Source organism: Semicossyphus pulcher, unplaced genomic scaffold, assembly GCF_022749685.1.
Source record: "Semicossyphus pulcher isolate SPU_LCO1_2020_fin unplaced genomic scaffold, fSemPul1.0.p SCAF_22, whole genome shotgun sequence".
NCBI classification, from domain to species: Eukaryota; Metazoa; Chordata; class Actinopteri; order Labriformes; family Labridae; genus Semicossyphus; species Semicossyphus pulcher.
The window spans coordinates 13,076,420-13,099,428 of record NW_027211696.1 but is presented as its reverse complement, the minus strand read 5'-3'; the positions used below and the strand labels follow the sequence as shown (position 1 = coordinate 13,099,428).

The following is a 23,009-nucleotide window of genomic DNA, read 5'->3' as shown; positions in this document are numbered from 1 at the left end:
TATAATTGTATATATACTGTATGTACTGTACATACTTGACACATTTCTTTCTTCTATTTATATTTCCTATATTTCTTCATGCTTCTCTTTGTGTCAGAGCAACTTTAACGCCGGAATTTCCCCCCGGATATAAATAAAGTATTTCTAATTCTGAATTGGCTTACAGCTCAGTCATGATATGGTTTATCATATATCCAGCTGCCTTTGTTATATTCAATCTTGTATAATGCCAACCGAAAATATTGTAAATAACGTTTTTGTATACAGCTGGCTGGCTTTTTAGTGCAGTTATTTCTGCGACCTCGAATTGTGGAATAGTACATTTACGAACGGCACATGAATGCAGCATTACGAAGGTGCCAGGTAAGTTAAGTTCAACACATTAATCAAACTGCTTCCGGATATGGCAGCTACCTTTCAGAATAAAAGCATGAGCAAGTAAATATAGGTTTGTAAGTATTGCGTTGTGCTATATTTCTCATGCAGTAACCTAAACCTAAACCTTCAATCTACTGTTTGTAAGACAACAATATTCAAGACCAGGTTTTTCTGTAAGTATATATGTGATTCTTATGTTGTAGGTATCCAGGTGAGACTTTTGTTGCGGACCGGAAGCCTTGTTTTTGGTAGAGGAACACAGTGTGATTTTAAAACAATATTTAGTAGGCTACTGTGTCAACTCATGTCGACCGCACAGCTTTAAGATTATAGTTAATACCGACATCTTGTAGACTGGGAAAGATTATTGGAACTGTGGTCTGCCAGGCGATAAAGGACAAATGTTACACCGAAAAGAAGAGGATTCTGGATTTGAGAACACTTATTAGAGTTGACCGAGAGCAGCCATTAAAATGTGTATGATACCTTTTGATCGTAATTCGTCCATGCCTCGGCTTGTCTTTCTCGCCACTCCTCCCTGGAGTTAAATCGGCTGGAAAGATGAGTTTTGTGAGACTCTCTGGGTCAGGGCTTCCCCAAAGGGCTTGATATGAAATCTCTGGTAAGACCTGTCATTTAATGCAATGTGTGCTCTCTATATTAGCCAGATGTTCATGTTCAGTACATGTGTACCAGTTCAACACTAAACCCCTCTGCTTCACTCCTCTGATCGCATACAGATGCTCCGCGGGCTCTGTCTTCTCAGCCTGAGCCTCCCTCTGTTGTTCTGGTTTGGACATGTGATCACGCGGGACGATCTGACCCTCGCTGAGAAAAGCTCCGATATCAAGGGCTACATGAGGATCGGCCCAGCCAGGATTGATCAGGTTAGAGGCAGGGCGTGGGTCAGCTTCCCCAGATGTGCGTTTAAAGCTTATTGGTTATAAATGAACCTAAAAATTGTTTTGGATGCTACACATTTTTATTATGAAACGTTGCTTTTAAAGCTCCTGTGAGGAGTTTTCCGATGGTTGTGAAACCATGATTTAAGTTGTGACTTAAATTAACACTGAAGCTTCTAAATGAGCTACAAAAGCAAACAAGGCCAACAGCTACAAGATCGATTATTTCTTTATAGTTGTTTATAATCATCAGGCATTTAGTCGTAAATAAAGCGTTGTTTTATCAGCGGAAAGTATCGGCAGAAAAATGACATATTGACCAATGCCGGTCATTTTAAAGCCATAATCAGCAGATACTGAAAATCAGCTAAGACATAAAAGGGACCACTCTGTCCACACAAACCAAAAGTTCCTCGTAGGAGCTTTACGATGTCCAGACATAGTGTGTGAATATCACACTGTAGGCAGATACTGGTGAGGAATAGGGATAGAAATCATCATTATTTTACCATTAAAATTTACTGCCAATGCCCAATTTTCCAATGAATTGATTAATTACTTTGTCTATGCAATGTAAAAAGTGATAAATAGTTAAAGATATAATCTAATCTAAGATTTTCATTTAAATCAATGTCTGTTAAGTCACTATCTATCGCTGAATGAGGTAACACAATGGTGATTGAGCCTATGGCCCACTGATGAAAGCCTTTGCATTCGCAGTATTACAGACTGGGCGTCTGTACCGACTTTCGCGGAAAAAATCACAAGCGGCGCCCAGTTAGTGACGCGTTTTCCATCACCCAGCAGTGGTTGGTCTGCCAGAGAGGCTGCTTTTCCGGTCTCTGCAAGTGTTGCGAGTAAACAGTAATCTACTATGGCTGAACAAACAAAGAAAAGATCGATGACTACAGATACAACTTCAACAATAAGTGAAAATTCTAGGAAAAAGAAACAAATTTGACGCTCAGATGAAGGAAAACAGTCTGAAAAGGAAAGCGACTGTCAGCGAGGAAAATCAAGAGTTACAACCGTTACAAAGGGAGCCAACCGTGGACGTGGTTATCTAGGACGTATGCGCCCGCAATTGCCTTTTATAAGGTGGCGCCAAATAGAACGAAACTGAGAACTTTGTGATTAGTACTTTAATGTCCTAATTTCCCAAAGCTCAATATGACTTTATCAGAATTCTTGTTCTGATCAACAAATAGTTCAACCCAAAGAAGCTTTAAAGCTGGAACTGGAAAATGTAAGGCAGATTTTGCAGTTAATAATATAATTCCTTTCAATTAATTTCTCATTTTTACAGAGCTCTAGTGGGGAGTTTTGCCCCAGTGTAGTTTGTGACTTATTGCTTAAGTGACTTGGACCGTGGAGGGTAAATAAATTACACCTAAAGCTGTAACTCTCCAGCAGGTTTTGCAGAGTAGTCAGCACTGCAGATAGGAATTGTTTTTTGAAGCTTTTGTATTTTATGGACAAATCGTTGACTTGTATAATTGTTTATGTTTTGTTTGCATTGCTTCAGACCTCTGACCTTTCCAAATCCTTATGTGTAACCTACATAAAAAAGTGTAGGTGCCCCTGACCTAGAGCACTGGTATTATTAAAGTCCAGCTTATGCTTGACAAGAACTTCAAGGGCATTCCATAGAAGCAAACACAAAACAGGTCAGGGATCCATTTAACATTAATACACACAGTACAGGTGATACTGAGCTCAAAGAAACTGTGAAAAACAAATGAAAACCTTGCATCTTCCTCACCCTGCTCTCTTTCTCAACAGTTCTTGGACATGCACTGCAGCCGATGTGCCCTGGTCTCCAGCTCAGGCCAGATGCTCGGAGCCGGCGCCGGAGAAGACATAGACGAGATCGGATGCGTGATCCGGATGAACGATGCGCCCACACGGGGGTTTGAGAAAGACGTAGGTGGCCGCACCAGTCTTCGGGTTGTGTCTCACACCAGCGTTCCCCGGTTGGTTAAAGACGAGAGCTACTATTTCCAGCAATCGGCCGACACCATGTACGTGTTCTGGGGTCCTGAGAGGAACATGCGGCAAGACGGGAAGGGACGGATCTTCAATGCGCTCCTGAAAATAGCACAAAAGTATCCAAACGTCAGAATGTACGCTGTGACCAGAGAGCAGATTCAACACTGCGATAGTGTCTTTCAGAATGAAACAGGGAAAAACAGGTACAGTACAGAAGAGCTGAAGCAAAGTAAATATACAGAATCAAAGACATTAAAGTCACAGTTCGGATGTTTGGACATTAAGATAGCAGTGTAGTGGATGCAAAGCTTTTAGCTTACTCACAGAGTCCCATTGTCGGAGTTCTGTCCGGTTCTGATTGTAGAATAAGTAGTTCCGGTGAGATGCCAAGGTCATGAAGCCAAAAAGTTTTACCCTAAAAAAACAACACGCAGGCGATGGTGATCCACTTTCAACACAAAAGCATCAGCAGCTTTTTTGGCACTATTTTCTCTCTTAACAAATCCAGTATCACTACGCCCGCGGCAGGCCGGTTTCAGTTTGTATTTCATACAACTTGGTGTCCAAAAATCCGAACTATCACTTTAAATTAATTTGTATCTCTGCTACGTTAATAAATACGGACATAAGTACATTGAAGGTCAAATAACTGTCTCCAAACTCTGACTAATATTATTTAACTCTTTGAGTTTTTAATGTTACCTTGACCGTTACATTTCGTCTTAGGCTTTTATTTTGAAAGAGCTTTAAATATGTATGTTTGGCGTCTCTCACTCAGAATGCAGACGGGGGCGTTTCTCAGCACCGGATTCTTCACAATGATTCTGGCTATGGAAATCTGCGACAGCATCAGTGTTTATGGAATGATCGATGATAACTACTGCAGGTGAGACCTGATTTTAGGATCCATACAAAGATTGTATAAAGGAAGTGGATATAGCCACCTTGAAGTCTCCTTCTGGTCTTTGACGGGCTGTTTTGAAGCCTAGAGTTTGGCACTTTGGTGGGGCTTTTTGGTCAGTCACAGGTAGCCATGCTCTGAACCAAACCTTCCTTTGTCATCTATTTAACTGTAATTGGGAGCAGCATTTTTCAAGCTGTGTTGGAGAAGTCTTGGAACTAGCAATTGAAACCATAAACTCATATTTAAAATGTTTACTGAGATAATAAACCATACAAGCAGTGTCATCTCCCCCTGCTGGCCATTAGGCAGAATTGCCAGAAAGGTATTCAGCATTGGTTTCACTTGCGAAACCAAGAGGCTACATCCTCTTCTGTTACACAGTCTATGAGCTCTACTTTATCTCCGTGTTTTTGTCACATCATTTTACATCATGAACTATCCTAACTTGGTGCTTTACTCCTCCTAACAGCAGAGCCAATCAAAGCTCTGTGCCTTACCACTACTATGAGAAGAGCAGGATCGATGAGTGCAGGATGTACAAGTTTCACGAGAACACTCGACATGGGGGTCATCGATTTATCACCGAGAAGGCCATCTATGCCAAGTGGGCAACGCGGCACGTGATTGAGTTTAAACACCCCTCATGGAGCCCCTAGAGAAGGACGCAGAAGATGTTCCATTTTTGTACAGTGGTATTCTCTTTTGATGGCTTTTGTTCCTCTTTGTTGTTACCTGAGCATGAACTTTATCAAATACACTACATTATTACAAGTCGATTTAAGTAGTAAAGGGCCACATTTGATAGTGACTCATAGTGGATGAAATGATCTACATCCATCCATCCATTATGTATACCACCTATGCTGTCCAGGGTCACAGGCGGGCTGGAGCCTATCCCAGCTGTTATTGGGCAAGAGGCGGGATACACCCTGGACTGATCGCCAGTCAATCACAGGGTTGAAACATAAGCCCTTTTTTACACTGCCAGTTCAAGTCGGGATTATTACTCCTCTTCGTTACGGCGCTGAGGCGGAACTGCAGTGTAAAGAAGGCTATAGAGACAGACAACCTTTCACACTCACACTCACATTAAAGGAGCAGTTCTCCCCTGGAAAAAGCCGCTGTCAGTCAAAGCTGGTGTTCTCTGTAATCGATAGAAGCAATTATATTTGAAATTGGCGGCATAGCTGTGGAGAAAGTTGTACAAACAGCTCGTGGTTTCGCCCATTCTACATTCCTACTACACCCAGCGTGCATTGCGCCGCTCCCTCTGAAAGGAACGGCCCAGCGAGAGACGCTGGAGTGAAATAATACCGTTTTCGCTGAAGGCAATGACTCAGAGCGGCACAGAATCCAAATACAACGAGAATATACCGGTGGATAGTCTAAAAAATCTTCAGGTCCGCAGTCTACATTTCAAACCTGACGATTTTGATCGAGACATGACATCGGAGGGGAGCGTCCTAGATTGAGGTAGGGTAGTTTAGCGAGCTCCCTGGCCTCCGCCAGATGACTCGTTTAGTGCCACACAAAGTGTGGCGTAGGTTTTCCAGGGCCCATTGGAGAAGCGGATAGCGTCCTCCAAAGGCAAAGAGAGAAATTGCATTTTTTTTCCTACTGTAATGCCATTAGCTCCCCATAATAGCATGATAGGATCGAGGTTGAAAGAGGTGAACTGGCCCTTTAATAATCACACATTCAATACCCAGATAGAACCCTCACAAACATGCAAACTCTAAACAGAAAGACCAAGACAAGAACCTTCTAAGTAACTGTGTCGCCCTCATCTTCAACCATAAATATAAAATAGTAAATGAGCTGCTAACAGGTGGTGAGCACCATCCTCAGTATTACTGAATATGTCTGCGATGTAAAGCCATATATCAGAGTTGATGTTGATGAAGAATATTAAGCCACTAAACTACAAACTAAAACCAGTTTATACCAAAGCTTACAAACTGTCATTTCTTTATACCGGTGCCTTGATGTTTTGTCGGATTCCACACAATGTTTTATTTCATGCTGCAGCTACAATAAGCACTACTTTCTCATGTAATCGTTTGGTAAACAAACTTATCAGACAAATGTTAAAGAAAGGTTGATCACAGTTTAACAGAACTCATAAATGACGTTGAAAAGTTATCCACTTTACAATCATGATAACCAGCAAATAATGTTTGCATTTTTACATAAAGAATGATGACTGATTGCCAAGACATTTTAGGATTAATTTTCTGTCTATCAAACAAACAGTATTGTTCTCACCAGGTAACATGTACAGTATTTTGCCTTAAGATATGACGCTGCTTTAGATGACAGGAAGTTGATACAGAATTGTCATGTCTGTTTCATGACGTCTTCCTGCGAGTCATGCTCAAAGCTAAGAAAGTCATCATCGCTCAACAGTTTGCTTCTGTAAAGTTTGATGTTGAAGCTTTACCCTGATGTCTTACACTAACTGCAAAAAGCTACACTGTGTAAATGCTTGAAGTAGCAGTACTAAGCTTGTGATGTAACACAATCATTCTATGTGCACATGTCGACGTGATTCAGCAGTTATTCTACAGTGGTGAAACATGAGCGACATGCAGTATGTTTATTTGATGACGTGTATACCGACCCTAAAACTGACAATACTAAATGTAATTTCAGAGACTTTAAAGTGATAATCTCAGTTTCTTTGTCTCTGGCGGCACCCGAAGGCGATAGACAGTAATTGCGGGAGCACACTTCCCAGATATCCAGGCAGTGTTGCGTGTGTGACGTCCACGGTTGGCTCCCGTTGTAACTTGATTTTCCTCGCTGACGGTCGCTTTTCTTTTTAGACTGTTTGCCTTCATCTGAGCGTCGAATTTGTTTCTTTTTCTTGAAGTTGTATCTGTAGTCATTGATCTTTTCTTTGTTTGTTTAGCCATAGTAGATTACTGTTTACTCACAACACTTGCAGTAACAAACAGCCGCTTAGCTCTGGCAGACCAACCACTGCTGGGTGTGCAAATTTCAAGCTTCATACTTAACTCTGTGATACCTGTGGAGTAGCTTAGCATAATTTACAGTTTAAAAAACTCAGTCAGCTCTGTACCTTTAAGAAACACAGCCCTTTTACACATGCTTTCTTCTGATAAGTCAGCTCTCTGAAGCATGCGCTGGCTGCACTTGATGACGTCACAAACCTGTGTGAAACCTGCTGTTCACAGCAGCCTGCAGACTGAGCTGAGAAGCCTGGGGATTACTCCAACATACTTTTACCTACAGATTTGAAACTTCACCCACGTTTAGTCTGTACATCCAACATTGTAACTTTATATATATGTCTTAAAATGTGAAACAGCATAATACCCCCTCTTTAAAGGAAAATCTTTGAGATTATCACTTTAAGTGTCTGCCACTTCCTGTTTCAGAAGCACTGACGGCATTCCTCTAATATTCAGCCCACAGGCGATCTATGGCTGACTAACACACTGTTGAATACAAAATGAGTTACTTGTCTTCTAAAATAAAATAAAAATGGTTTACCCTTTTTATTTTACTGCCTGTTTACAATGGAAAAATACTGCGCTGCCTTTTTATTGCATTATAATTATTTAGTGACTAATTCCAAAGATTATTAGTATTTGCACTACTGCGCAAACTACTGTGTCAAAGTATTTCACTGTAAGGTATATTTCAAACATAAACTGTTACCTGTATAAAGTAAAAACTTGAATGTGAACATGACCACTTTTCAGTGCAGATGGTTGTAAACATGAATAAACCTGCCGTTAAATACAATCTGCTTGTGTGTGAGATTCACTACTGAAACCTTTTCTACAGCCTCTGTCTCGGTTAGAGCACTTCACCTACACATGTGAATTCAGTTAGAGGCTAAGCACCGCCTTTGTCCATCCACATGTGCGTTGTATAGATTAGATACAGTGTCTTCTCAGGACTAGTCTTCCTACAGAACTAGAATTACACCCTCTAGAAGGGACTACACTTTTATTTCCAAACACATTTTTATGTCATTTACATAAATACACACCATTACTTTTAACTTGAAATCCTATACATGTACCCATTATAAGAATATGATTAAATTACTCAATTTTCTATTTAAAGAGATGGTAAATGGATTAATTATGTGACTCATTTAAGTTTATGCAGACAGCCTATGAAGAAACCTTTCATTTATCAATTAATTTAGAGTTCAAAAGTAGGCCTCATAAGATATGAATCTACATAATTACCCAGAATGTTATGTAGTACATTGAAAACATATTTTTAAACTTAGACACTTTAAAAAAGGGGAAACGCAGCATGCTAGGGAAAGGGGAGACAACATACAGCAGAGTGTATAGGAAAATAAAAATTGTTTACTTAAAGTAATTTGGATTCCAAACCAAAACCTCTGTGGCAAAGAATCAATAAAAAAATAGCTTTATACATCTGTAGAAACTGTTGTTCAAGACTTTCAAACTTCCCGAGGAACCCCTGTGAAGATCTTCCTTTTACACATTTGTTTAGCAATGACCACGTTGTCCTTGCATTTTGTCAACAACACATTCAAACTGGGCCCCTCCTCCTGGACTCTTCACCACCATAAGCTCACTCTCGCTCTCCCGTGCGACAACACGCCGGGCTAACGACAGCATCACGGTTACCTTTGCACTACCATGCTAACCGCCAGTTACCATTGCGCTAGCATGCTAACCGCCGGTTAGCTTGTCCTACCCAGTTTGAGGGACCTACCTGTCCAACAGAAAGAAGGCCGACTCTGCATCGCTCTTCCGCCATGATCGCCGCTCTGAATGGGGCCCAGTTGCTAATTTGAACCACTCCCACACTCACCTATACGTTGTGATTGGCTCAGAGAACCACAACAGCGCTCCTCATGAAAACGTCCCGTGCAAAGCAAAACAACAGAAGAGATGCAGAGGGAAGGGTCTCAGAAGGGTCTGCACACACACTCACCAACACACGTGTATAGAGGTCCATAAGTGATGATTTATATTACATTATATTTGTAAAAGTCTATATTTTATATGTCTCGGAAAATCCTACTTATTATACCCTTAAGACCACTATATATGTTTCAAGAAGCTTCAGAATGACGATGTATCTTCTCTCATGTTGGTTGTGTGTTGCCTGTTGTACAAACCACAGTTATTGTAGTTTTGTAATTTTCATTAGTTTTTATTTTTTATTTTTTCAGTTTAGTTTTAGTTTTACGAGTTCATAAGTCGTTTTATTTTTATTTTGAGGACTTGACTAGTTTTAGTTTAGTTTAGTTAGTTAGTTAGTTTGTTTTAACTTTTCAGGTATTTAGAGGAAAGCCTTGATTTAAAGAAGCTGAAAAGGGTCGGATGAATGAATGCATGGTATCAAATATGATTTTCATTAGGCCTTTTTATTAGGCCAGTGTCTCTTGTGAATTCAAACAGAGCAGGACAAAGTGGTAGCTATAGCAACCACAGTGTGAATCGAGGGGGGAAACGATAACTGATCTGATTTTACTGATCTGATTCTATTTAGTTTTAGGCCATGTCTACACGTACACGAGTTTTTGCCTCCTTCGATTAAAAAAATAAATCCTGTCCAAACAAGCACGGTTATAAAAAATCCTAGACGAGTAACTGTACATGTGTAAACGTGTAAAAAGGTCCTGTTCATCACTGTTTTTGTCACGTCCGTCATTTTGCAAGGAATGTCGCCTCATTAGTGACGCGTCACCATGGAGATAATGGCGCCAGACGTCACGAGCCAGATCGCTGTTTACCCCGTCTACACGTCTCTGTGGAAGAGTTTCTAAAAGTCTTCACCCTGGCCGGAGTTTTACAGAAGATCTGTTTTCAGTGACCTTAAAAGGCGTTTTGTAGTTTTTATTTTTATGCGAAACATTTTTTTTTACAGCTAATTTTAGTCTTAGTCTTAGTTTTTTGTGAGGAACTTTTGGTTTGTGTTTATTTTGCCGCCCCCTGTGGACCACGCCGCACCTCTTATCTCTTTACTGATTTCGTCCTGTACAAAAAATCTCATCCTGCTTTCTTTAACAGTCACATGTATCACTCACTTTAAATGTTTGCCCTGGAAAACATAAACAAAGGCAGCATGCAGTTAATCGCTGCATCTGACACCTACCCCAAAGGTTTCAGGCATTAAAAATAACTAAATAGAAATCATCAATCTTGTTGCTGATGGCCTGGTTTGCTTCTGTAGGTCATACAGAGCAATCAGAATTAATTTCAGTCTGTTTCATAACCAGATAAAAGTCCTTATAGCACCTTTAACTGTAACAACCCCGGTACTACTGAAGTTGGTCAGCCCCCTACACAACTCATCTCGGTGCTGCAGTGGGAGACGTGATGATGACGTCAGAAGTGGTGCAGGAAAATGGGGTGCGCGCTGCGCGAGAGATGAGGGAGACGTCAACAGAGCAGAACCGCAAAGGCCATGAAACGGTAAAGCGGATTAACAATCACTGGCGTTAATACCAACACGTTTGATATGACACCTTAGTTAATGCCTTAATCACATTGCCGGGATTTCGTTTTAAAAAAGATTTTCAGTAAAGGGACGTCAACAATAGGCGGCGAATGGCAGCGTAACACGGTATTTGTCTGTCAAAACAATCACATTTTATAGCTTGTTGTTTATTAGATAATTATTAGCATGCCTTTCTGCGAGACTAATTAGCATGTTTCTATTTAGATGAATTACTTTGAATAACGGTAACGTTGCTTAGCGTGTTGTTGCTGTTTTATTATCTACTAAAACTGATCTTCATATTTGATGTCACATAGCCTACTGTAAAAAGACGCTGCATAAAAATAGCAGAGATAGATTTGGATGTTGACGCTCGTTCGTTCTCTTCTTGCCAGGTATGATGAGAGATAGTAACAGTCAGTGTGTTGGTTCACTGCCTGATCAGAAAGCATGGGGCTCAGGCTCAACGGCAAGGTAAGCCTTTCTAATACTGTTATTATTGTCAGTATGAGCATTTTAAAGCGTTTTACATCCATGCATGATTGTCATTGTCTTTTAATGTCTACAAGTTCACTTTTTCTTCTCGCGTTTTCGTTGTATTTGTTGTCTTGCACATCAGTATAATGACAAGAAAGCTTTGTAGTCGTAAGTGTTATTCAGATTCGTTTGAACATCTCAGTGTATAAAATACTAGTCCTGGATTGAACATGTTTAGATACAGAATAAAATGCTTTAGGTACCTAAAGTGAAAGTACTCTCTTTGTAGCTCTGTGATTTATAGCCTATTGTTAAATTGTATAGATTGCATTAGACCCAGCCCAGCCCACAACAATTGTTGAGAAGAGAAAGAGAAAGAGCCTGCTGGTGCAATGTAACAATGCAAATATCAATAATAGGATAGGCACAGTATGTATATTAAATGATAAATCACCTTTTTCTTGACTGTTGAATTACTTGTCCAATGGTTTCAGCTTTAGTCTTATAAAACATTGGGTTGTTTTACTTTTTAATGAGGAATTACATTTTATCAGGTCATTGCATGCAAAATCTAAAATTTGAAAGAAACTGTAGCTCATGAGTGAAGTTCTGGAGTGAATAGAACCATAATTCCTTCTAAAAAGGAGTGGAGAAGGAGTATGAAGTGGCTGAGTAAAGTGCATTACTTGAGTAAATCTATCTATCTATCTATCTATCTATCTATCTATCTATCACCACTGTTGCTTACATTGCAGGGACAACAGAGCCACAGGATGGTGATCTTGGCGGCCATCTTTGTCTTGATGACACTCCTCATCCTGTATGGCTCTAACAATGTTAGCGATGACGTCTACGCTCCCTTCCACGTGGCCACAAATCATGCCCTAATGACCACAGATCTGAAGAAGTGGGCTGGCAGAGAAGGATATGTGCCAGTAAGTGGGAACAAGGTATGTTAATGGTCTGTACGCAAACAGAAGTGATTCTATTGCAGTGAGATAAGGTTAAAACAACACTAGTATGCTGCATGTCATGTGACTTGAGGAGGGGTAAGGGATGCAGCAGAAGTGAAGTGTATTTATCCCTGCTGCTCTGGACATGTGTGTGTTTAGAAACAGTGTAAAACTATTTTCAATACTTCAAATGTAGCAAGGATGAAAGTAAACTGCACAAAACAAAGTGCTATCCCTTTACAAAACATATTGTTATTAACAGTGAAAGGAAATCAACAGTTACCTCCACATCACAAGAGGAGGCAGCTGTAGCCTTTGTTAGACATATCAGGGAATTATTTAAAATGTACCGCAAGAGATCAGTCATCTCCAGAACAGAAACTGAAAATGTAGGTGAACTGCTTCCTGAGGATTTCCCACATCTCCTTATTCTGGATCTGAGCTTTCTCTCTGCCTGTTAGCGCAGTATTTGTTCATCATAGTCATAGCCATCTAAGCACTACTCACTATTTCCAGAAGTGTGAGGTTGTTGTTGCCATGAGCCTTTTATATTTGCAACATCTCCTGAACCTGGTTATGTAAACTTTATATAACTACACAAAGAGTATAGAGCCATGCTGGCGTTTCTGTGGTGCTTCGAAGGTAAATGCTAAGCAGGTTTTTCCACCTTCCTCATCTTGGTTGAGGATGTTGGTATTTTCTAATTAGAGAAACACAATTAGAGCTGATGCTGATTGATGTCATTAGTTTAGAAATTAACCAAAGTAATTGCTAACTCATAAAGCGATTGCAGATGCTCAACTGTTTCTTATTAAAACACACCTTTGGTAAGCGTCGGGTGACTTTAGGGTTCAGGGTTTGGCTTCTTGGTGCAGTGGTTAGCGTAGTTGCCTCACAGCTAGAAGGTTCGTGGTTCAAACCCCGGTTCAGACGAAGTTTGCATGTTCTCCCCGTGCATGCGTGGGCTCCCTCCAGGTACTTCCTCCCACAGTCCAAAGACATGCTCGTTAGGTTCATTGGTGATGCTAAATTGTCCTAAGTGTGAGCGTTAAAGGCTGTCTGTCTCTATGTGTCAACCCTGTGACTGACTGGCCTCCCATCCAATGACAGCTGGTATAGGCTCCCCCGCCCCCGCGACCCGCGACCCTGAACAGGATAAGCGGTATAAATAATGAATGGATGGGTTTGGCTTCTCAGATTCGTGTGCAACACAGCTGCCCCTGAACAAAAGAATGACCTTATTATGGTGCTGGATGAAATGTTAAAATATCTTACCTTAGTAATTACAACTCACCCTGTGGGGATGACACATGAACTTGTGTACCAAATATAACGGCAATGCAGCCAATAAATGAAGAGACCCGTCAAATACCATTTCATTGTGACACTATTTGACTAATAGTGATTCTGCGTAATCCATCCAACAGTTGATATTTGACTATGTGCTTGACCAACATCTCTGCAGACTTTTACCGTGTTAGAGAAGTTAATATTTTTAGCAGTTGTGAAAAACTTCCCTGAGGACAGTGTGGTACTTCTCATCCTCATTAGTTATAACAAATACAGTCCTGCTTCCTGTTTACTGAGTAACACATTACTCACTGTGAACGTTTGCCTTGGACATTGTGAACAAAGGCTTTTTAGGTCTGCGTCATGTACATGGTCTGAATCTGGTCTCGGTGGCAGCAGCGACAGGCAACAGGGCTTGTAGGGGCATGGTTTCTTAAAAGGTCGGAGCTGACTGAGTGGGTCTACCCGGAGGGTAGGCGGAGCTAAGAGGCTGCTTTTCCGGTCTCTGCAAGTGTTGCGAGTAAACAGTAATCTACTATACAGATACAACTTCAACGAGACTAGGTCAAAACCTAGTATGTGGCTGACCGCATCAGGTCAATGTGCACTTTTGTGGGCAATTTGTTACAAGGACTGTCCTTATGAGGCTGATGACAACGTGTTTGAAAGCAGGTGTTCGCTGCGGATGTAGGTGAGGACAGCGGACGGGCAGCGGAGGAGCAGCCCCGCCTACTCCCCGAACAAAGTATCCAGAGCCGTATAGACAGAGAGTCGCGTCAGTGGAGGTCCAATATGCTCCATGATCCGCCATTGCGATGTCGCAACTCTCTCTCTCTACGGCTGTGGAAGTTTCGTCACTTAGTCAGTTAGTCATATACAAACCTGTGTGTATGTATGTAAATGATGCTAAGCTACTCCACAGGTATCACAGAGTGAAATATGAAGCTTGAAATTAGCATAATACCCCCCCTTTAAAGGATGCTGAAACTGGTTTTAGCCCCTAGTTTTCTTTCTAGTCAATAGTCAACACACTATTAATAATGGATATTACATTGAAAAGTGTATTGTTGTCTTTACCTTTCAGAATATGTCCCTGCGCTGTCATACCTGTGTGCTGGTGACGAGCTCCAGCCACATCTTGGGCACTGGAGCAGGAGAAGAGATCGACCGTACGGAGTGTGTGATCCGTATGAATGATGCCCCCACGATGGGGTACGAGACTGACGTGGGGAACCGCACCACTCTGAGGGTCGTAGCCCACTCCAGTGTGTTCAGGGTGGTTCGCAGGCCTAATGAGTTCCTGCAACGGACAGACGGCAACCCTATGATCATCTTCTGGGGACCCCCGAACAAGATAGGGAAGGATGCTAAAGGGACCTTGTATAGATTGATTCAGAGGGTCAGTACGACCTACAGCAACTTGTCTTGTTTCAGTGTCACGCCCAGCAAGATGCGCAGATTTGATAATCTGTTTCATAGGGAGACGGGACGAGACAGGTGAGAAGATAAGGTTGTGTAAATTCAATGTATTTGTGTTTCAGCCCCACACTTTCACTAACACTGTTTTCCATTTGGTTTCTTTTGCTCAGACAAAAATCTCACTCATGGTTGAGCACAGGCTGGTTCACCATGGTCATGGCCATTGAGATTTGTGATAATATCAAAGTTTACGGGATGGTTCCACCCAATCACTGCGTGTGAGTATAGTGATGACACTACTCCAAAGATGTTGGCATTTAGGGCTGATTTAGGGCAATCACTCCTCTAACTCTCTCCTTCCGAGCAGTAGAAGAACCTAAAAGTGACTGGAAACTAAAATATGAGATGATATGTTTGTCCGTTCCGGGGTACCGTAGAAACCATAAACTGTATTTGGGAATGGAAGTCGCTAGTTTTAAAAGTGATGCTAATGCAGAAGAGACATAACCAGGTGGGAAAATGAGCCTCCGTCTCAGATGTTCCTAATAATTAAATGGTTTCAAGTCTTCTTCAATACAGCATGATGTTCTTTTTTTAAATGATGATTTCATTTAGAGGAAATTAGAGTATGCTTTAGGGCCTGGCTGCCTTTGATTGATAAGTCAGTGTTGAGATAGAATCTGTAAATACAGATTAATGTTGAGGCAACCTCTCAACCAGGTTAGAGACGTAGCAACGCATATCCAACCTCCATTCAAACAGGGTTATCTCTAAATGCCAAACTCAAGGCTATTTAAACGGTTAAACATTTGGTGGCAGTAGGTGGCTGTGTCCACTTCTGTAATACAGTCTATGGTGGGAACATTGTGGAGCATTGCCTCTGTAGTTAAAGAGCTCATTCTAAGATTAAAAAATAATGTTGCCAGATTATAATAATCCCAGATAATCTTGTTGTTATACTGATTAAAACACTTCTTTTTCTAGAAAAAAACCTGGATCGAAGAAGATGCCCTACCACTACTACAAGCCCAGGGGGCCTGATGAATGTTTAACCTACCTGCAGAACGAGAGCGGCCGCAGAGGGAACCACCACCGCTTTATCACAGAGAAACAGGTGTTTGCACGCTGGGCTAAGCAGTACAACATCACTTTCACTCACCCCAAATGGTGAAAAGACTTTTATAAAAGAGATCTCTCTGCGCGCTTTGAGTGGGATTTCTTTGTAACTTCACCTAAAATGAGATTTAAATAGACACACGAGGATTGACGGCTATTTTAAGGACTCGAAGAGAGAACGAAGGAGCTGCGTGGAAAAATAAGCTATTATTGGACCAAAAGACGGAGGGGATGTCCGGGAGTGTCAAAGAGCGCAGAGTCTCAGTTTTGAGAGGTATATTCCCTGTGGATAAAAGTGTTTTTGTAAATAGAGCAGAATATGAATTTAAAGAAGATTTTTTTACATGTTTATAATACTTTTGTTATTATGTATTGAAATTGCACTTGTGTTTCCCAGGTTTCGGGGATTATATCAAACAGAGTTCTCATTGGGTATGACTAAGTGGCCTACCAAAATACTACACTATATTAGCTGTCCATTAGCTCCGAGCTCTGTGGCATGTGTACTGTTACAAATTTGACATCAACAGTTCTAACATCTGTTTTTTGGTTAGCTTGAATAATATTTTTTTATGCAACAGTGTTTAAAGTGATAATCTTGAAGATTTCAGTTTCATTCTCTTTGGCGGCACCTTATGGTGATAAACGGTAATTACAGTACATTCCCCAGATATCCAGACGTCCACGGTTGGCTCCGGTTGTAACTCTTGATTTTCCTCCTCGTTTGCCTTCATCTGAGCGTCAAATTCGATTAGTTTTCTTTGGAATTTCACTTATTTTTGGCTGACTGCCGGGGTCAGCCCTACACACGGGTCTGTATGTGACTGACTGACTGACTGACTGACTGACTGAGTGAGTGAGTGAGTGAGTGAGTGAGTGAGTGAGTGACTGTACTTTCACAGCTGTAGAGAGAGAGAGTTGCGACATCGCAATGGCGGATCATGAAGCATATTGGACCTCCGCTGATGCGACTCTCTGTCTATACGGCTCTGGATACTTTGTTCGGGGAGTAGACGGGGCTGCTCCTCCGCTGGTCGTCCGCGTTCCTCACCTACGTCCACAGCGCGCACCTGCTTTCAAACATGTCGTCATCAGCCTCATAAGGACAGTCCTTGTAACACATTGCCCACAAAAGCGCACATTGACCTGATGCGGTCAGCCACATACTAGGTTTTGACCTAGTCTTGTTAAAGTTGTATCTGTAGTCATCGATCTTTTCTTTGTTTGTTCAGCCATAGTAGATTACTGTTTACTCGCAACACTTGCAGAGACCGGAAAAGCAGCCGCTTAGCTCCGCCTACCCTCTCTGTCAGACCAACCACTACTGGGTGATTGAAAACGCATCACTAACTGGGCGCCATTTGTGATTTTTTCTGCGAATGTCACCACATAATAATACTATATACTGCAAATGCAAAGGCTTTCATCAGTGGGCCATAGGCTCAATCACCATTGTGTTATCTCATTCAGCGATAGATAGTGACTTAACATTTATTTAAATGAAAACCTTCCAGATTATCACTTTAAAGTCTTAAACCAAAGCATCCATACAACTGCTATATAAAAGACCAATATTGGCATTGCAAACTGAAAAGGACACTTGGTGCTACAGACGGTTCGACCAGTATTCAGAAAGATATACTTTGAAGCTCAGAATCCTCTTCACAGAGATTATAATGAGGATGAAGCATGTAGATTCCTTCAGATTCAGGGATTTATTTGTGTTGTTTCAACAGCAAGAAACTGTCACAACAGAGTTCGTAAGTGATTCTTGTTTGCAATAACTGAACATTCAGATTGCAGAGATTATACAGCACCAAGAGTATTCTAGAGAAACAGTCACTTTATACAGAGGGATTTTCAAGTCTGCTCACCTCAGACGCTTGTTACACCCTCAATTTGAAGCTATTAGTAGTGATTACATTTTTGCCTCGGGTGTATTCCAGTGCATGCAGAGTCATTTCAAAAAGTCCACAGAATGCATTTTAGTGGTATGTATCAATATTTTTGATATGAGGACTGCACGATTAAATTACAATTTTGATTGTGGAAGCAGAAAACGGTGCAGTTTCTTAAATTATGTTGCTTTTGGCTAGAATATTCATTTAATAGCGGCCTTTACCTATATGCACGCTATGTGCTTGATTAGTGATGATTAGACACCTGTATTATTTCATTTTTAAAAAGTCAGTCAACAGTATTAAATTATATAGAGTGCACTGACTGTTGTACTACATAATTAAGAATAAATTGCCTGCTAAATTTATTGATATTCGCCTGAAATTTCCAGTATTTTCTGTATATGATTTAAGCTTATTAAATAATTGATTTGTATAATTTATAAACATTTATTTCACAGTGAACTAAGGACCATAAATAACACTGTCAATATCTACCACACAGAAGCTCTAATTTTATGGACATGACACACTCAGTCTGTAATCGTTAATCCACCACAGTTATAAACACCACTGAATAAATCTTGAAAGCAGCGTCACAAACTACAGGCTTCAAAATGACCTAAAAGGTTTAGTTAATACCTCTATAACAGTTTAAACCTAATTACATTCATGCAGGAAGGATTATTTACAGGCCTGTTGTATCAGATTTTTTCCAGAGCGCATATCAAACTTCTCCACAACTAACTCTAACAAAATTCTAATATAAAGAGGAATACTGATGCATGCAGCATGCATTGAGAGAACACAGTCTAAGAGCTGTCAAGGCCTCTAGTGGTGTGCTACAATAAGATGGTTGACTCTCTCTTACTGCAGGCTTGTGTTTAATCTCCTCCCTCATAAAGCCAACTGTGTGACATTTGTTCATCTAAATTGTGCTGTGATTTGTTGAGTCATTCAGAAACTGAGGCCGAGTCTTCATGTACATGGGTATTATTGAAAACAGAGTTTTTGCCTGCTTCGTTTTAAAAAAAACCCTCGTCCACACAGGCACGGTTATTAAAAAATCCCCGTCCAAACGAAAATGCAAAAACACAACAGAAACACTGTCATGGGAATTCCACACCAACAGGTGCCGATATAACCCGGTCATGCAAAGGTCACGCCTTTGTTCCTCAATTTATTAGACGAGTAACTGTACATATATTTGTAAACATGTAAAAAGGCCTGTTCAGCATCACTGTTTGTGTTAGGTCCGTAATTTTGCAAGGCGTGTCGCTTCATTAGTAATGCGTCACCATGGAGATAACGGCGCACAGCCTGACATCGCCAGCCAAAAACACTGTTTACCCCGTCTGCACGTCTCCGCGGTTTCTAAAAGTCTTCACCCTGGCCGGAGTTTTACAAAAGATCCGTTTTCAGTGACCTAAAACGCGTGGACGAAAGGCCAAAACGCAGAGAAAAAGCTACTTTATGAAAAATACCCGTGTACGTGTGGACGTGGCCTCAGACACGCTGAACTATGACTAACATTACAAGAGAGCTGTGACACTTTTCTCGCACCATCTGCAGTCGTTACGCTTCTGTGTGTGATGTTTGAGGTGAAAGCTGTTTGAGCAGTCAGAAATGCTAACTCCAATTATGAAAATGAAACACATGTTGAATACAAGTTAATGTCTGCCAGCATGTCTTTGTTTACTGTCCTCCATCACTAACTCTTTAATAAACCATTGGAAACATCTGTAACGGCAGCTGTGATCTTCTGTCTCAGCCCCGCCATGGAAACAGTGTTGCCAGATCTGATTGACAGTTTCCAGCCCAATTACAACTCAAAACAATTCAATAAAATAAAAAACAGCCTGAATCATAACCTTGCCAGAACCCCGTGTAAACCGTAAAACATTTACATGGGCAATAGAAAACAGATCATAAGCATATAAAGTTTCATATCTGCATCAAATAACCAAAGACAAAATGTTAGATAAATATGCTATCGCAACCCGAAGAGAGTGCAGTTAGACAACCAAATACAAATTGCCATTGTGGTGGCGTCTGGCATCGTGGCCAAACCACAATAAAGTGATCAAATACAGCCATGAAATGTGACACCAAAATCCAAGCTGTTTAAAAACTATAGGATTATGGAGGAATGAAACTGCCCAAATCAAATATAAATAAATTACATTTTAATTGAATATTAAAATAAGGCATAATTTAGGCATTGATTAGTAATAAAATGTGACTTAAATTGATATTTCTGATTTAAGAAATGTAAAAAGAAACTGTTTGCCCCATTGTCAATGATAATGACGTCAAAGTAAATAGGTCCTCCTTTATTCACAGAATTGAATACAACTCATGTCAATCAAATCTGTAAACAATGAGTGAGTGGAAAACTCGAGATCTTTGTTTTTCCACCATAAAATGAAAGCTTGTTTGGTGTTCAAAAACCCGCCAAATGTTGACAGAAGCAGCCCAAAATTCATCTGCCAGCCCAACGCTGTTTTCCCCAGCCCAAGGTAATCAAAAGAAGCCCAATTACGCCCAATCTGGCAACACTGCATGGAAACTAAGATGGCCTCCTGTTGAGAAGAAAATAGGACGAAGTGATGCGCACAGGATGCAAGTTAAACCATTTCGTAATACAAAGTTTAACTTTTATACATTCTTAAGGGGAATTGAACTACGGCCGTTGATAGCACCATAAATTGCGCATCATTTGCCCCCGCTATCTGCTCCGTCTCAAGGTCCGATTCACAAAGCAAATTGCACTCATCATATTCAAGCGCAAAAACGGCCATAAAGTTTCGCAGATCCGTGCAGTTTGCTTTTGTTTTGTGTCTGATTATGGAGAGAAGCTGCACCTCCACTCTCTGCTGCGTGGTGCTGCGCTCTCAGGCGTCAGTTGAGCACACAGTGACGGATCTCAACTCCATCCACAGTTCAATGATGAGCAGGGAGAGGAGGGGGCAGCTTTTTTAACAGTTTATTATAAAGTCCAGACTCGATGGAGTTTCACCGTCTGTAACGCAGCTTCATTTTTCCATATAATAGTCCCTGTCATGCGTAACGGCTCCCGACAGTCTGCCCTTGTCTGTGCCCATGTGCCGGCTTTGAGCCTCGCACAGCCCCGGATTGAATGATCTCAAGATTATAATAATTATAATGCAGTCAGCTTGGGTAAGACAAAATTGCTTTAAATTCATATTGGAAGTGGTCGTTGTCAGGCTTTGTTACGGCTGAGCACTTGAGTTTCACTCTCTGAGCATTAATAGGTGAGGTCAGCTGACGAGACTCACATCCTCTATTCCTATCTGTTGTAGAATCAAGCAGGGGCGGGTTCAGCCGTGGCACGTCCTGGTTCAACTGCAGCACTTCCTGGTATTTAAACACACAGGCTTAGCTGTAGTGTCAGCCCAATTTGGCAAAAGACCAACGAGTCTACCTGCGCCAGTCCACCGAGCAAGTCACCGGCTGGTCAGGTCCTTTCCTCCTCATTTTCTTTGTTGTCTACCTAAGGCAACATGTGCTACAAACAAATTCCTGTCATTCATGGTTAGAGAAAAACGCATCTTTCACAGACAATGCAACAACCTCTTCTCACTCAGAAAAGTCTCTTCTACGCACAGGAGCATATGGAGGAGCTACTCCAAGCTTCTGCAAGACAAAAAAAAAAACACCATCAACCCAAACCAGTTTGAAAACAACAGACCAGTCTCACTTCCCTTCCTGTCAAAAATATGCACAGTCGTTAATCAAGTCACTGACTTCCTGTCCAAGAACAATCTGTTGGACCCAAATCAGTCTGGCTTTAAGCGGGGCCACTCTACCGAAAGGACACTACTGTCAGTAACAGAATCACTGCGTCTGGCTAAAGCTGCTGGACAGTCCTCTAGCAGCTCTATGGCTGCTAGATCTGTCAGCCGCCTTTGACACAGTGAACCACCAAATCCTCCTCTCTACTCTCTCTGAGCTTGGTATCTCAGGATCTGCCCTCCTCTGGTTCATGTCCTACCTCTCAGGGAGATCTTTTAGAGTATCTTGGAAAAGAGAAGTGTCCAAACCCCACAGCTTATCCACAGGGGTGCCTCAGGGGTCAGTGCTCGGTCCCCTTCTTTTATCAATATATACCACCTCACTTGGTGCAATCATCCGCTCCCATGGTTTCTCATACCATTGCTATGCGGACGATACCCAGCTCTTCCTGTCATTCCCAACAGATGACACTAGAGTCTCGGTATGTATCTTGTCATGCCTTGCCGATATCTCTAAATGGATGAAAGTAGCCACCTTCAGCTCAACCCATCCAAGACTGAGCGCCTTGTCATCCCAGCCAGTCCCTCTATGCAACCACAGATCAATATCCAGCTTGGACAAACTGAACTCATACCCACTAAGTCTGCCCGGAACCTGGGCGTCACAATTGATGACCAGCTAACCTTTAAGGTTCATGTGGCCTCGATTGCTCAGTCATGTCGATTTGCCCTGTACAACATCAGGAAGATCAGACCCGACCTTTCAGAGCATGCAACACAACTGCTGGTATAGGCTCTCGTGATATCACGCATTGATTACTGCAACTCCCTACTGGCAGGCCTTCCTGCATGCACATTCAAACCTCTGCAGATGATCCAGAACGCAGCAGTGCGACAATCAACCCAAAACAGCACGTCACTCAACTGTTCATATCCTTCCACTGGCTCCCAGTTGCCACTACACTACACTCCGTCCCGCCCACTACGCTCTGCCAATGAAAGGCGCCTGGTACTCCCATCACAACAGGGCCCTAAGTCGCTAACTAGACTCTTCTCCTCGGTAGTCCCCAGGTGGTGGAAGAAGCTACCAACCTCCATTCGGTCTACAGAGTCCCTTTCCACCTTTAAGGAGAAGCTAAAGACCCAGCTCTTTCATGAACACCTCTGCACTTAATGAGTGATGCTATTGAAGATGATGACATTGAGGATGTAGTTTATGCTGACAAGGATTTTCATGATGATGATGTTACCGCCTGGCTCAGGGCCGGTAACAAAAAGGGAGGCCACACACAGATAAAGCAATTAGATACAGCTTTTATTTAACTTAAAGTAGCAAACATATCAGATAACTAATGTGACATGAGAATATGTGAGTAATCAGTCATGTCTGAAGTGCTTTGGACAAAAAAACATTGTAATAATGACAATATATTATTGACAGACTGTATTTCCAGTAAAAATACATT

General features: G+C 41.4%; 2 protein-coding genes across 3 annotated transcripts; both read left to right on the top strand.

Annotated features, from left to right (window-relative positions):
• Positions 1–685: 685 nt before the first annotated feature.
• st6galnac4 (ST6 (alpha-N-acetyl-neuraminyl-2,3-beta-galactosyl-1,3)-N-acetylgalactosaminide alpha-2,6-sialyltransferase 4) lies at positions 686–7,929 on the top strand. The gene is made up of 5 exons (XM_069673171.1): positions 686–1,000; positions 1,119–1,265; positions 3,063–3,472; positions 4,048–4,155; positions 4,643–7,929. Exons 1-5 carry the CDS (start codon positions 989–991, stop codon positions 4,827–4,829), a joined length of 864 nt encoding a protein of 287 aa, XP_069529272.1. The 5' UTR covers positions 686–988; the 3' UTR covers positions 4,830–7,929.
• A 2,605-nt stretch (positions 7,930–10,534) lies between these two features.
• LOC138602165 (alpha-N-acetylgalactosaminide alpha-2,6-sialyltransferase 6-like) lies at positions 10,535–18,227 on the top strand. 2 transcript variants are annotated; one of them, XM_069673580.1, is made up of 6 exons: positions 10,535–10,610; positions 11,031–11,109; positions 11,868–12,062; positions 14,440–14,852; positions 14,945–15,052; positions 15,759–18,227. In XM_069673580.1, the coding sequence occupies exons 2-6, from the start codon at positions 11,086–11,088 to the stop codon at positions 15,943–15,945; spliced, it is 927 nt and encodes a 308-aa protein (XP_069529681.1). In that variant the 5' UTR covers positions 10,535–10,610; positions 11,031–11,085; the 3' UTR covers positions 15,946–18,227. The 2 variants fall into 2 exon arrangements, with proteins under 2 accessions (XP_069529681.1, XP_069529682.1); XM_069673581.1 differs by having other exon boundaries at positions 10,574–10,761.
• Positions 18,228–23,009: the final 4,782 nt, after the last annotated feature.

What these genes read in the sequence shown, in the direction of transcription:
- st6galnac4 (XM_069673171.1), top strand. An exon ending in GCCCAGCCAGGATTGATCAG is followed by an intron (nt 1,266 to 3,062) that starts GTTAGAGGCAGG and finishes CTTTCTCAACAG; the next exon opens with TTCTTGGACATGCACTGCAG. An exon ending in AATGAAACAGGGAAAAACAG is followed by an intron (nt 3,473 to 4,047) that starts GTACAGTACAGA and finishes TCTCTCACTCAG; the next exon opens with AATGCAGACGGGGGCGTTTC.
- LOC138602165 (XM_069673580.1), top strand. Translation starts at nt 11,086, where the DNA reads ATGGGGCTCAGGCTCAACGGCAAG. An exon ending in GGCTCAGGCTCAACGGCAAG is followed by an intron (nt 11,110 to 11,867) that starts GTAAGCCTTTCT and finishes CTTACATTGCAG; the next exon opens with GGACAACAGAGCCACAGGAT. An exon ending in AGGGAGACGGGACGAGACAG is followed by an intron (nt 14,853 to 14,944) that starts GTGAGAAGATAA and finishes TCTTTTGCTCAG; the next exon opens with ACAAAAATCTCACTCATGGT.